Source organism: Nipponia nippon, unplaced genomic scaffold (genome assembly GCF_047370975.1).
Source record: "Nipponia nippon isolate SJK-2023a ecotype South Korea unplaced genomic scaffold, ASM4737097v1 scaffold_8, whole genome shotgun sequence".
Classification (NCBI taxonomy): Eukaryota; Metazoa; Chordata; class Aves; order Pelecaniformes; family Threskiornithidae; genus Nipponia; species Nipponia nippon.
Window position 1 is genome coordinate 28,780,654 of NW_028262402.1, and position 15,481 is coordinate 28,796,134.

At 36.2% G+C, this 15,481-nt stretch overlaps 1 protein-coding gene across 6 annotated transcripts in view; it reads right to left on the reverse strand.

Annotated features, from left to right (window-relative positions):
- Positions 1-1,672: 1,672 nt before the first annotated feature.
- The window catches only part of SPIN1 (spindlin 1), a 57,033-nt gene continuing 43,224 nt past the window's right edge, over positions 1,673-15,481 (reverse strand). For all 6 annotated transcript variants that reach the window (XM_087741858.1, XM_087741860.1, XM_087741856.1 and 3 more), the window contains 4 exons: positions 14,362-14,410; positions 9,459-9,712; positions 8,201-8,434; positions 1,673-5,434 (listed from right to left, as the gene is read on the reverse strand). In XM_087741858.1, coding sequence (XP_087597984.1) covers positions 5,235-5,434; positions 8,201-8,434; positions 9,459-9,712; positions 14,362-14,410 — 737 coding nt within the window. In that variant the 3' untranslated portion in view covers positions 1,673-5,234. The remainder of the gene's footprint in view (positions 5,435-8,200; positions 8,435-9,458; positions 9,713-14,361; positions 14,411-15,481) is intronic.

Genomic DNA, 15,481 nt, shown 5'->3' on the forward strand with positions numbered 1-15,481 from the left:
CCTGAAATGAATTAAAATGGTAAGGTATTGATCTTGGCAGAGAAGAGAGTTAAATGATGTAACACGCCCAGGCAGAAACTTACTCACTGAAGAAGAAACTAGAGTTAGATTGAAAAAAATGCTTCTGAGTGTGCCAAAAAGTAAAAGGCTCTTATTATTCAGTGCTTAAGGATGAAAGCACATACCTGTCATTTCCTTCACTTGTTCTTACTTTTCCTTTTAGACCTTCATGATCTTAAATTGCAGCAGCCCAACCTCCCCCAAAATATCCTTACAAAAGTTTATCCTTTACGAAAAACAATGGAGTCCACTGAAATCAGCAGCATCTCAAATGTTTACAGCATATTTCAAAAGTTACTTCATTACAAAATAAAAAACTCACTGAGCAGAGAGAGAAGCTATTTTTTTCCTGAAAATACAACCTGTTTATATGCACAAGGAGGAATGTGACAGATGTGAAAAGTAGCTCTGTGTAGGACTCCTATCCCCACCCTCCTAAATCTGTGGGACATTACTGTTTTCAAAACATCAACATTTGAGCTGCTTGTAAATGAGCTCCCAAGTAACCAGCTTTCAGGAGCAATTTCATTACTGCAGTAATAAAGAACAAAAATACCTTTTTTTCATAGGGCTGCTTCTTCTATGAAGAGATGAGATGCTACAAAACTGAGGTTGGTTTATCAGAGGTAATACAGAACAGGTTCAGCCATTAGTATAAAATGTTAGTGTATCTATTTTTAACTATAATTTAATGTAGCCAGCTCACCCAGATTAACATCTGCTTTTTGGATGTGACGCTCTTGCTAAAGCAAAGCCTCAGACTCTCTCTAATCAGCAGATGTACACAATATAAATCTTCACGGGGATGAGTCTCTCAGGCAACAGGATACAATAAGCAGGACACTGAACTAAGGGAACTGAAGAGGCTTGGTGGGCATTCATCCCAACTGAATGCTGGCATGCTCCCAAGATCTTCAGTGTACATCTAATGAGCTTGGTGCCAAAAAAATGGATTTTGGGGTATCCATATAACACTTTCCCCTTTATTATCAGAAAAGAGGTAGGAATAAAGAAAACCTGTTCAATACTGGAAGTCTGCCTTAGTTATTTAACATAAAATAATTAAGTCTTCATGCATTAATCAGAACTTACATGACTTAAAAAAATCTGCAGCATGGCGATGTTATCTTCTCTGCTTATAACCCCTAATTTGGATCAACTTTGCTTTTTTATCATCAGTAAAATGTCCTTAATTGAATTTAGAATTTTATTAATTCAAAGTAGACAAATCAATCACCTAAACACTGCCAAATGCTTCTGCTCTTCCCTACTGCTGAAGCATTTTGTGTGTTCTGGAAAGAGAGACTCCTTCACAGACTTGCATAATCCCCTGGAGGGGATTTTTTCTGTGTTTGGTAAAATACAATTTAAGCAGTGTGCTTTACTTTAGCTAAGTTCCATCTTACCAACATTTATACTTACTTGGAAAAAAGAACAAACATTTGGCTTTGCAAGCAAACTTATTTCATAGGGCAAGTATTATACCAGCATATATGGCGCAGCATTAAAATAATAAATCCTTTTTAATTAGAAAACTGAAGAAACTGCTTCTTCACAATCTTAAATCACATCACTACATTTTGCTCATGAGAACAAAGTTTACAGTCATAAGTTGCACATAAAGGGTTTATTTTAAATGTTTTAAGGATAGAGTTACATCATAATTATAAAAATTACTTACAGAATTAAGTAACAGATTTAAAGTGTTTATACTTCTAAATGCAGAGAACAGGGAACTGTCTACATTGTTCAAAATAAAATAAAAATAATGAAACCAAGCTCTAAAGATGAAGTCATTACCTAATTTTAAAATGTGAACACGAAGACCTTTGAACTATACACATACCAAGAACCATCCAAATTGCACTAATGATGTAAAATACAAAAGCACAGCATTTTCAAGGAACCAGAAACTGTTTTTACCATAATTCTTTTCCCTGAAGCAACTAGTCAATTCTATCTGAATAAAGCCTCCCTTTTTAAATAATTCATTTAAAGGTGGCTTCTACCTGTTGCAATAAAAAGGGTTTTCCCCATAGTCTACTCCAACATAGTTTAGGGTTTGGCACTCAAAAAGAAAGAAGAAAAATGTAGTGTTTTGCTAATCAACTGTGATTTTATTTTTTCTTTAACAGAATACATGGTCCCTTCAAATGCTGTATGACACATACAACTGGAAAATTACCTTCCGTTGGCACTATGCTCGTCTCACCGGTGCATTTAATCCTACTAACAACCATTAAAACAGCACAATAAGCAAATTCACAAAAAACTGAACACAAAATAAAAACAGAACAAAACAAAAACCTAAACATTTTAACATGCAACTTTAGTTTGTTACATTGAACGTTCTAACCCTCTAAGCATGCAAAAAAGGATGGTCTGCATTTAAGGTTGTTGTTTTTTTTTTTTTTTTTTTTCCTTTTAAAAAGTTTTACATGGCAGCCTGACGTCACACACACACACACACACAATATACAACAATACTACAGCAGGTAAATGTGAAAGGCGAATAACTTTTATACAAAGATCCATGGCTTGTGCCATCACAAGCCCTATGTGATTTTGGAAAGTAATGTTGAACCCCTATAACAAGGAACCAACATTTAGTTACCAGGGTAACGCAAGCACTGCATGCAGATCTGAAACATGAGCCTAAAACAAAGCCCAAAGCAGATGGGCAGGGAGTGGAATTAGTCTCAAGCCTCAAAAAGGTGGTTTAAGCTATTTAAAAAAAAAAAAAAAAAAAAGGAAAGAGGAAAAAAAGATGAAAAGAAATATCCACGCAACAGACGACGGGGACATCTAAAAACAACCATAAAATTTACAGTTTATAGATTATACTCTAATTGGCAGAATATGTGGTGTATTCAAGAGGCTTGCAGAAAACCCACAAATGCAAGCCTAATGCTAAAAATGTTCCAGTAGACCTAAACCTCAGATATTTCAAAACAAACCTTGTATTCCTCAGATATATAGCCCAAAGTTCAGTGTCCTAGGTTATTCAGGTATCTTGTGTATAATCAATACACTCACTCATTCGTGTGCCACAAATATCAACTTGGGCTCATGGAGCCAGGCTCAGCTTTGAGATTTACATGCAGGACTCTTAAGAGTCAATAGAAAACACATAACAGATCTGCAGGATGAAAACACTGTGTTGCAAATCTGCTCACTTTGTTCAAAACACAAGGAACATTTACGACTTGGGTACTTAGTGCTTAAGGACTGCATTGAGAAACTATTCACTGAAAGACAATAGCCTGCCTTTGGTTGCCCATGATGTAATACTGGACATAATGCAATATAGTAGCAATGGACAAAGAATTAAGGTATCATATTTATATGGAGAGTATTTATTACCATTCAACAGCATAATGAGGCACAAGCCTTAAGGCTAAAATATGAAATCAGGCCAAAAAATGGACAGAAAGGGGCTTAAACCACTGAGTCTTCAATATCAAGAATACCCACAATAGAGGTCATCCGGACCTCTGATCTCTGATTAACAGCACCTCTCCTGCATCCTTCCACTAATGGCATAAGGTTGGATATCAGAGTATTTGTTCCTTCCATCAACAGTGTTGACTGTCTTCACATACTGTGTTTCTGTGAAGCAGTTTGTTGAAACTTGCAGAGCTCTGCCTTAATGTAACATGACAATAACATAACATTGCTGTGCTGATGGTTGTTGCAATTCTGATACTTTTAAAAGCTGCCACACTTAAAAAATCCTAATCTTCATTTACAACTATCTTGCAAGATTAAAACCGTGAAAGGATTTTGCTGTTGTGGGCTGCTATTTACATCCACAATGTAATGCAGATGACTGAACCACTGAGACTGCCTATAGCTTCCATTAGATAGTACACCACGGGCATGCAGAACTCTAGTGTTCATAGAATGAAATTCACGTTAACAGCATACCTCAAAGCAAGTACAATGTACACCACAAAAGGCAACAACAGGTTTAAGCTGTAGATTTGTCCGGACACTCCTTATGTGGAAAAGCCAGAAAAAGAGTAAGTTGGGAAGATGCCTTCTTGAACCAAAATGGTTAAAAACAAAACAAACATACAAACAAAGAAATGCAACAGACTGAGCAGAAGGCAACAAATGCTTCTCCTTCTCTAAAGTAAGTCTTCAATGTAAAAGGACCCCCACCCCCCACCCCCCTGGCATGAGATTGTATTTACCATGTAAAATATTAACTACTGTTAGGCTTCTAAGTCCACACACAAACATTCAGGTTGCTAGGTTTTGATATTAAATGAGAGACTACTGATTGCCAATGCGTAGTCTAAAGTCTTCTGAAGTAGCATATATACTGTTAAAGTTGTGGCACCAAGCACTTGGGTTTTGCTAAGAAGTGTGTATAACAAACGAAGAAGTACATTTAGGACTGAAGGCAGCCTTGTTGCATGTATTTTACTGGTTCCTACAACTTGTAAATACGGGCCATTAACCTGTATTTTCTAATTAACTGGTTATACAGATTAAATATATTTTTATAGTTTAAAGCCTTTTCACTGAAAGGTGCATAAGTCAAACACTTGATATCCTACTGCCCTGTGACTACTAAAAATGCACAAGTATTTGCATGTACTGCAAGTTCTTAAAAAGCTAAATTTGAAATGAAGTGTAGAAACACAGCAGATTGATGTTACTTGGGTTAGGCACTCCTCAGTGCTGCAACAACTGTTTAAACCTTTCAGAAAAGTCACCTCTGTCCCAACCCTGAAAACAAGGACTGCCAGTAGCCAAGAAATTAAATTTAATGTTACAAAAGAAGGCATATCAAAATATCAAACTACACTTGCATGTGGCAGTTGAACAGGTGAGTGCAAGGTTGAAGAAAAAGTTAAAATCTATGAAAAAATTTAGATTAATGATTACAATACTAGATCAACTTTACACAGCTTGAATTGCAGCTGTTCTTTGCTATTAACTCCCTCCTGCCCAAATATATTGACTTCCTTCAAGAAAAGGAGTTCTCTTACACAAAATGTGTCATGTTTGTTTATATTATTCAGAACAAAACAGTTTTGCTGGCAGAGATTGTGGGTTCGCAGGGACATTTAAGCTTTCATTAAACTGGAAAGCAGTCAAGTCTTTGTGTCTACAAATTTTACATTTAATAGTTCCACAAATTTGGCAAAAGTTCATGATGATGTCTAGGATGTCTTCACCAAATCGTAAACATAAATATGGAAATCATCATCAAACTTGATGAAATAGACAGATGGTTTGGCTTCAACTTGATGAATGACCATGCCAGTCCTTTTTGAGCCATCTTCTTTGGCATATTCCACTTGTTTGCCTACCAGGCTGTCCACAACTTCACCTGGTTCCCGTTCTGCAGGAGGTGAATCATCTGTAACACAAAAACAGTGTACTTTGGTAGACATTAATGGAATTTTTCAATATGGAAGACAACTGCAGTTTTCTTTAAAACTCATACAAAACAATCAGAAGTTTTAATTACAGAGTATGTAGAAAATCAGTTTTCTTCAGACAAGCACCTAACGACTGCCATGCTCCTAGAAAGTACAGTTGCAGAAAAATTTTCAAGTAATACTGTCTTCAGTTTTATTAAGACAAAAATAGCACTTTGATTGGTAAGAGAAGTAAATCTCTTGACATAAAGGTTTATGTACAAGTTACAGAAAATGTCTGTGGATAACTTAATTTAGGCCACCAGCAGAAAAAGGCACTGGGTCTCCTTAGCAGAGAAGTAGTCAAATGAAACCTCCCTCTTCCCACACACATTATTCAAAGTTTCAGTACATGCATGCTACTACAACAAAAACATCTCTTCTAAGATGATAGTAAGTATAAGCTCCTTTTTAAAAGGGGCTTTTGACTCCACATTGGAATAATACAGTTGGTGAAGTTTAAACCGTATTATTTGCTTATCTAGCAAAACCTAGCCAGAAATATCCTTGTATTTTAGATGATGCCTATGCTAAATTTGGATACAAAAAGGCATCATTTGTAACACGCCAATTGCCAAGGGGCTGGTTATAAGCCAATCACAGAATAAATGTGATAAAAGGTAAAAGCACTGTACTGGAGAACTGCAAGCTAACCACGCCTTCTTTCTCAGAGTGTCTTTTTGATTAGTTTAGATAAACTTGTGTTTGTATTCCAGTGAGGAATTTTCTTAGTAATGGTCACACCTAATGTGGCTTATATTCTGGAAATCCTTAGCCTTTGAATTAATGTTTTGTTCCAAGTTTGCATTAAGAATCCCTTACAGATTTCACTCATTTACTTTTCAGTTCTGTGAGCTGTGAAAGAACTCCCAAAGGAGAAAAAAAAAAAACCAAACATGAAATGAATAGATTGGATTATACTTGCACTTAAGATTCTTCCACAAACATAGGAAGTTTTGCTTTCAATTTTTGTTTCAGTTCCTCTACAAACACACTGTCATACACAGTTGTTATCCTCTTAGTATCAGTTTTATGTAAAGAGTCTTCCTTGGCAAAGATGCATGTTAAAAACTCTTACATTTTCATGTAGAAGGAACTATGAAGTGTTGACAAAGTTTTAATAGCAGATCCAGCAATATATTTTCCCCTCCCGAAAAAAAGTGCAAAAGGACTTATCTAAATTTTAGTTTCCTCACGTATGCAAAGCCTGTATTTGACAGGAGAGAGTTCCCTAGAAATTTTAGTTATGATACTATGGCAAGTTCCATCAAATTTACAGACATATGTCCAAGTATTCTAAAATCTGATTTGAAAAATACTACTCTTAACATCTAATCATTGACTCAAGGACACAATTCAAAAGATCCGGAAAGCATTCAGATTCAGGGAAGGTAGCAAATACTTAGAAGTGTTTTTGAAACAGGTAAGCAGTAGATAGTCTTGTGGTGAGCATGGAGGGAAGAGTGCATTAAAACCAATTAACTCTTAAATGGAAAGCATATAAGCTCTTTCCCTACCTACACACCCAAAGGTGAAAGAAAGCAAAGCAGACTTAAAATACATTCCAAGTCCTTTTTAATAGTTAAGACAAAGAACAAATTATTTGAAGGTTTAAATCTGAAGGAGCTTGCTTTATTTCTTTAGGAAGAAGAAGGTTACGTTTTTCCATTAACATTTGTGGGTCACTCTTTACAAGCAAATACATGGCTTTTTGTTAGAGTGGAAGGCAAAAAAAATCTAAACAGATTATCACAGACGTTATTTAAATAAGTGCCACTTGTTTATTTAGCCAGCAGGCTGTTATCAGTGCTAGATCTGAAGGAAGACAGTTTCAAACTCAACAAATTAATTGTAACTAATACTTATGTAAAGCACTATGTAGCCAACCACTACAGTTATCCCAATTATTAATTTTCTTTAAAGCTCAGATTGCCTCTGTCAGAGAAGTGCGTTTTAAATACATGCGAGAAATAAAACCTAAGTATTCTTTACAAGTTTTTTTCCTCTTTTTATCCAAATCTCTTGAACAATATTGATTCTGTGAAAATCCTTCTGTATTAATAGGAAAAGCCCCAAAGACTTCCACTTCCAGAAGGGAGGGGAAAATATCCCTCCTAATATACTGAAATATTTTTCTTGCTAGTGTGTTGCAACATGTGAGAGAAAACTAATTTTCAAAACATTAGTACTTCTTTCCCCCAAGAAACTACTCAAGAGTTTTTCACACTGAAGACAACTACCCCAACAAAATTAACCTGACTGTATTAGCAGACCCCAAAATATTATTCCCACAAGAACTGCTTCAGAAACACAAATGAAGAGCCATCTCAACAAGCTGTGATACTTCTGTAAGAAAACAAGAGTGGAAAACTTCTGGTTTGTCAGTTTATACTTAAAAAATCCAAGCATAAACTCCTCCACAGTAGTACATACATATTTTCAGCAGAATTAGGAATAATTATGGAAAATGCTTTTCCTGCCTATGTCACTGTTGATAAAAGTAAAGTATTCAGCAGTTAATACAGATGTTCTTTGTTGTGCTAGAACATTTCCTAGTTGTGATACTTAAAAAAACCAGTAAAATTAAAGGGAGTAACAAGCAAGATCTTTGTTTGTCAACTCTCCTGTCCATAAATAAACCACAGGCAAATGTTAATATAAAAAACTGCCACCGTCCAGGAGAAAACAGTAACTGGCCTACTTACTTGAATCAGGCATAATGCGAAGGTCACCTTCTTTATAATCATCTAAGAGCTGGTACATGTACAAGACGGGATCTTTCTCGTAGGTAATATAAAACCATGTGTTCATAATAGGAGCTCGAGCCAAAACCATCCCCCTCCATTCATCTTTTGAGCCATCTTCTGTCTCAAACATGTGTTCCACAGCTTTACCAATCATTGTGTCTGCCAGGTGGGCATCACTAATTCGAGATGAAGCTGAAATGACAGCATTTCATAAGTTCATTCAAAAGTACAGACATATGTCTTTATGAAAAACAATCTTTACCCCGATTGATAAACAAATTTGATTGGAAGTTAGTCAATTCACATACAAACCAAACACTGTCCATTCCAGAGAGTCTACTACTGAAGAACTGCAGAACTTTAGAAATGTTGTTAAAATAACAATACATCATCGTAATCCCTATGATTAAACAATCATAATGCAAGGTAAAGGGAGATCAATCTAGGCCACAGCAGGGAAGACTCTTTGTATTTTAACTAGACACTGGAGGGAGCGAGGCAGGCGGGGAGAAGAGGAAGAGAGGCCAATCACAGAACAGTTCTATGAAGTTATTAATGAAACTTTGAGGTTTGGTTCCCCCTAACGCCACTCTAGACACTGCTAGACAGTCTAGACACCAATTGCTTTGCAGTCAGAAGAAGCAACAGCTTCCTCTGTTTATAAACTAGTAATTACTTGGGTAAATATTGAACTTTGCAGTTTGAAAAACCTGCAGTTTAACAATCCAGTGGTAATTTTGAAAATCAAAAAGCCTTGTTACCAATCAAGTTATTTGCCTTAGAAAATGCCTCTTCCCCTCATTATTAAAAGTACTTAGACAAAGTACATGAGGAAAAATGTGACATTATTACTGTCAGACACAGACAACACAGCCAAGATGGCTTAGAGTTCAAATTTTAACAGAAATATCAATGTTAACTTTCCATATGGTTCTTAGGGATAAGAGTCTAAACAAATCTACAGAATGTACTGCATACTACTTAAAGACAGAAGACAACACTGCACTCACTGGTATTATCAAATCTTTGTGGAATCAAGAAAATTTAAATAGAGCATTTAGATTACCTGCCATGTGACAAAAATGAATTTGACTAGTAACATTTAAGTGGTCAGATGTTATCTTGGGGGAAGTCCGGAGAGATTAGTGGAGAACATTTAATAGTGAATGTCAGCTTATATGTATGCGAATTTAGGATAAAAATCCAAAACACTTACCAACTCTGTCCGGAAGAACTTCAAGTGCTGAAACTCTTTCATCTTTGTGCAGTTCTAGTCCATACACACAGTCAAATCCATCATACTTTATAAGATAGAGAGAGGGATTTACAGGAACTTGATCAAGAACTGTGCCCTTCCATTGTGTTACAGGTCCACTCCCTTCTTTCCATCCATGCTGTATTCTGCAGCCTACAATATTTCTTCGTGGCTGAGAAATAGGTTTGCTTGGTCCCACATTGTTTCTATGCTTTCTGTACACAGATACAAATGTAATATTAAACAAGTACATACACATTCAAAATTCTACTCCAGACAAGAGCTGTATGCTTTAAGATGGCAATGTATTTTATAGCTTAGTTCACCTTATTTGAACTAGGGTATAAAGCACATTACACTACATTGGAAAAAAGAAAACCACACTGAAAAGCAGTGAAACATTTTTGATGTGCTTTATAAGGTCAGTTTCCTAATAGTAATTTCTGAAACTAGTTTGCTTAAGCCAAAATAACTATTTTAGCCCTTGCTACACTGAATGTCAAAAGTAAAACTCACCTGATCAGGTCTCAAAGCACAAAGTTACCTGGCAGTATTATAACTTCACTACCTTGTTGCTCTCTGCAGAATGGTAAACACAACTCCTGCCCCAGGAGAAAGAAGTCACTGCAAACACTCCTGGTGGCTGACTAAAATTCTTCCAAGGCATTTGTTTTCCCTAACCTCTTTATTCACCTGAAGGAAATTTAAGCTTCCTTCTGCATTTACAGATGTTTTTGACTCCAAGTATTTTTAAAGACACATGGTAGCAACAACACTTCTCCAGCATTCCTTTTTAGTATAGCAAAATAAAAGTGATATGTAATGGTAATGGCAATAGAAGGGGTACTTATTACTGTGGAAAACAGATTACATGTACTTTTTTGTCCTGCCTCTACTTTCATGGAAGTTGCATGGAAATTCCGTCTGGTGAATAACAGTTGTTCTGATCAACAGTCATGTAAGGTATTTGACAGTTTCAAATCACTGAAAGTGTTATACACGTCTTGTTCTAGCCAGTTATTAAAAACACTAGTTAACAGTTTTGAATACAAATGGAAGAAACTAAGGAACATTATGACAGTATATTAGTGATAAGAAATGAATATGATATCTATTCTAGCATGTTACCATGCACTTATTCATTCCTAAAAAGATTATTTATCAAAATTCTCATCAATGTCAACTAGTTGTAAAATAAATTTTTGCGTTGCTACTTGCAGCATATGCCATTTAAGTGGCAATATGTACACCATTAGCATGCTTAAAAGCAACGTCTGAAAGAGAAAATCAGTTCCAGAAAACAATATTCTTCCTTAGAGATAATGACCAAAGAGAAATGTCTGCAGGAACGATGAATGTTCTCAGAGAAGTCCCTATATGATCCAAAAAAAGACAAACAATAATCATTCCACTGAAGTCCTGGAAGCAGTCTTGCAGAATAACGCACTCACTACATGACACTGGAATGCATAATGCTGAAGATGTAACATAACTATTAAAACCAAGATGTGTGATTGCTTCAGCAGCTTGTCCCACCTCCAAACTTTAATTCACCATAAAGATCTTCGCAGGGGGTTTTGTCAAATTTCACTTTTGTTATCATTTGACCTTTTCAGTATGATCAAACTGCAGCTTTTATATTCCTAACTTTTACCATGGAAAACCTACTTCTTCTTGCATCTGAACATGTGGTAAGAAAGCACACATAAATAAATAATAGCTATGAATATAGTTCCATGTAAGACAACCAAATAACCAACTCAAACCTCTCATTTCCTCAACAGTGTATTTCTGTGGTACACCAAGTAATACAATTGTACATAAAGATTCTACGATGCTATATCCAGAAGGCCCAACACAGTTTTTTCCTTCTGTTTCATTAGAATTATCTTTAAAATTCCACAAAGATTTGCTCTTGAAGACTGGATAACAATTTTCCTAGACACGTTAAACATGAGGCCAGGAAAAACAGAAAACAGCAAGTCCTGGAAATAGCTCTTGCCACATCAGACACATCCTCATTGTAAATGGCCCTTCAATCCCCAAAAGTTTCAGATCCTCTTCCTTATCTTGAAGGCAGTAAGCTGGTAAGTAGAACCTAGTTATGTGAGAAGGTTTCATTATCAGAACTGGATACTTTAAAAACTTTCTAGAGACTACACAGGCAGAAAGATATCTTCCCAGATTTTAAAGTTGTATTTATATGGTCCTCAAACAAACTTTTATTTGGCAGCTGCTACCAGGGAAACCAATGTAGTGCAGAACTGCAAAGGACTGGTAGCAGAAAAATCAACCGTTACTGCAGGGTTGTGCTTAAAAGACAAACTAGCATTCATAAAAAGGAGAATGGCAATTCCCGATAATCCTACCAAACAAAGTTATCTAATTAGGGTTTGGGGTTTTTTCTCCCCCCTGATCATCTCATCTCAGAAAAACACCACAGGGTAGAACTAAGGAAAAAAACAGAAGGGTGAAAGAAAACCATACCCCTCAGGTGTGAAAAAAGACACAACCGTGAAAAACAGGAAGGAACAATATCAAACAGTATAAATGTAGTACAGCAGCAATGGCCAGTACAATTTCAAGTCTTTTATGGTGCCAAGCAGAAAAATTATTAAAAATAGGACCCAAAACTTATTACAATTGTGATCTTATACAGACTATCATTAATAGCAGAACGATGATGAGAGAATTGTAATTAACTACTTTTCATAATATTCAGACTATGAGGCACATTAGTTGAGGCAAAAGTTTTAAAGTACTTTCTGCAATCCCTCAAAAGCAATCATACAGTTGTGAATTTCATCTTCAGATGCTGCAGGAACCAAGACTACAAGTTAGCTTAAATTCAAAATGGTTGACCAGAAATTCGAAATGGTTAAGTTCACTTGCAGTTATATTGCAGGTATAACCTGCGCCTCGAAGTCCTTGAATTCCCAACTACAAGAAATCTGGGGAGCCTATGAAGAAAAGATTGTTTTATACTTACACTATTTCTTGTACTCTTTCTTTATGCACCAAGGGTGGAAAGAATGAGATCTGGGAGATTACTGACTGATCTGATGCCAGTGAGGTCAGCTTCGTATTGGCAGAGATTACCACTACCCATTGACAGAGCACTTGGAAGAACTGCCCTATACCCACGGGAACCCTTTCCAAAAGGCTCAACAGATAACTACCATTTAGTAAAGAAGAGTGCAGAAGACTTATCCACACTGCTCATTCTATCACATCCTCAATTACTGAGTCATGCCCTGTTCCGTGCTTTTGGCTCCTTCCTCTGCCACAAACCTTCTGAAGCTAGTTTAAAATCTCCTCGATGGCCTTCGAGTGCCAGTGGGCTTGTTCCTCTTTTTCTTTAAATGACGAGTAACTAAATAAATAACTAAATCAGTGACAAAGTATGCATTACTAACTCATAATCTACCGTAACAACTCAGAGTAGTAGTATCAGCATATATTATTACATGGTCATTCATATCCTACTTGTTTATGGTAAACTAGTATGGTCTACTACTCTGCCTCATTCTCAGACAAGCCAGGGAGCAGCACTCAAGAAATCATCTTGGTTTGGTACAAAAACCCTTCACTAAATAATTAATAAACAATCGAACTAGGCTAAATTAACATAAAACTAAGCTGGATGCTTAAGTTAAATGCCTCAAAATCATGTCACTTGGGATCAAAACTTCTTATGCCCCATAAAAGCTTTTATGCTAACAAATTTAAAGCCTATTTAGGTATTTAAATAAGTGTATATAACCACAACAATAAAGACAAATCTAGCCACCCTCAAGTACAAAAGGCAACCCACCTCTGATAGTCTTCCCATCATACACTCCTTTCTCTGAGCGGTTGAAAGAGAACAAGAGAAATTAAGTTTTAACCAACTCTACCTGCCCCTAGACAAATAAATGTTTCTCTTTGCCTTCTATGAAGATGAACAAGAATGGATAATGATGAGCTGGTGGAAGGGATTAGAGCAGTTTTACATCAGGTGTTGTCTCTGGGAAACAGTTAACACTGTTAGCAGTGATTAACGATGTTAACTGTAGAAAATAACACCTGCTGAACAAATTGCTTTTGATTGATGCACCAGTATACAACTTTACACTTAAAATACAGCTAGTAACATTTTAATAAGTTTCACACTTACCCAGCTTAGATTTCTCCCACCAGAGATGTAGCTAGATATGATATCTTGCTGTTTGACACTAAGACCAATTATGCCCAGAACATTACCTCTATTTTCACACAGGTACTCACCAATGTTCAGCTGCTACTACTTAGAAATGTTGTAGAGGGAAAAATACATGCCATGAATGTGCAGGATAAGCACATATCCTTCACACACAAATAGCAGCCTCCCTACAGAAGTATTTCAGTATATTCTTTACTTCAGAAAGCTGAAAAATCCTTTTCAAAACTACAGTTGTAGTGAATGCAAGATTAGGTATTTCTAAGATTATTTCCAAGCGGAGTTATCAGTAAGCATACTCTGCAGTTTTTATTGGCTTGGTGACAATGCACGTACTCTGTGCCAGAGAACTGAGATCCTACAGTATAGGTGGCTAATTTCTGGCTCACAACTCCTTCCCTCTGAATTCCAGAAAGAATTACAAAATTGTATTCAAGGATAATTTTCTATTAACAGTCAAAACGATGTTTAAAACTCTATTTGTGGGGCATTCTTTCCTATCACCGTCTTGAAAGAATTAAAAGTCTGACTCTACACATGTAGACAGACTGAATATTACTCCACATGATTTTCAAGAACAAAGTGAGTGGAACAATACAGATATATTTCTAGAACAGTACTTCCAGTTACTGAGAGCTATACTTTAGTAAAAATATAACAACTTACTTGTGGGAAGTTCTTTTCTTCATCATGCTGGCAGACACTCCTGCATGACCTACAATATAAATGATGATAGAATTATTGAAAAACAAAGTGTGTATACAGTGCCAAAAAAGCCACCTTATACAAAAGTCTTCCTTTTGAATGCTAAAATGTAAAGAATCCAAATACTTCATGTTATGACTGATCAATGAACTACTAAAGGCTCTGCAGAGACAGATACAGGCTACATGCTCATGAAGCTCAGGGATGAACAGAAGGAGGGACTGACCACAACTGTTAAAAAGAAAACTGAACTTAACAGGGACCTGTGTGGTCTTTGTTCTAGGAAAATGGCTATAACAGTTGAGATGATCAATCAGCTACAACAGTTTAGTGAATCAACCGGCTGTGTAACTTTTCACCCTTGAATTAATCAAAAGGGTGCAAATACATGACTTCCAGAGTAAGACAGACCAGCACTGGGGAAGTATATACACATCTCAGCCTAACAGAGCATATAAAAACAGAACAATGAACAAAAAGAGCTTTGAGAAGAGCAACAGTCTTGAGCTCGCTTCAACCCATGTATTCCTTCCCAGTAACTGGGGACACCCAGTGCTGTGACGGTAAGCATGTTATAGAAACCAGTAAACATATGTATGTTTGTATTGAGATATAATAGTATATTGCAATTATTATATTCTGCTAGGTACTGGTCATTTTACAGTTGTAACATTCTGCTAAATCAAAAACTATGCAATGTAAAAAAAAAAAAAAGTTAAAAAAAAAAAGGTTCTTAAAACCTTAAACCCTCCTTGTGTGCAATATGTAAGAGAATCTGGTCAGGAGAGTGGTGGACTCTTGACACTAACTGGCATCATGGCCATGATAGTCTGTGACACAATAGGGTGAATGTTATTTAGTAAAAATTCAACAATACTGGGAATTCTGATTTAGCACTTTAGTCATAAATAAGAGCCTAAGAGAGGTCACTTGCACTGTGAGTAAGGAAGGGTAGTGAAAAGACTGTCTGCAGACAGTCTCCTTACTGTTTAGAGGATACAAAACTTTGTGAGTGTTAACAAAGGCTGCAAAAAAGCTAGCTGATAAATTTATAAAAGAGGAATGGAGAAATCCTAAGCAG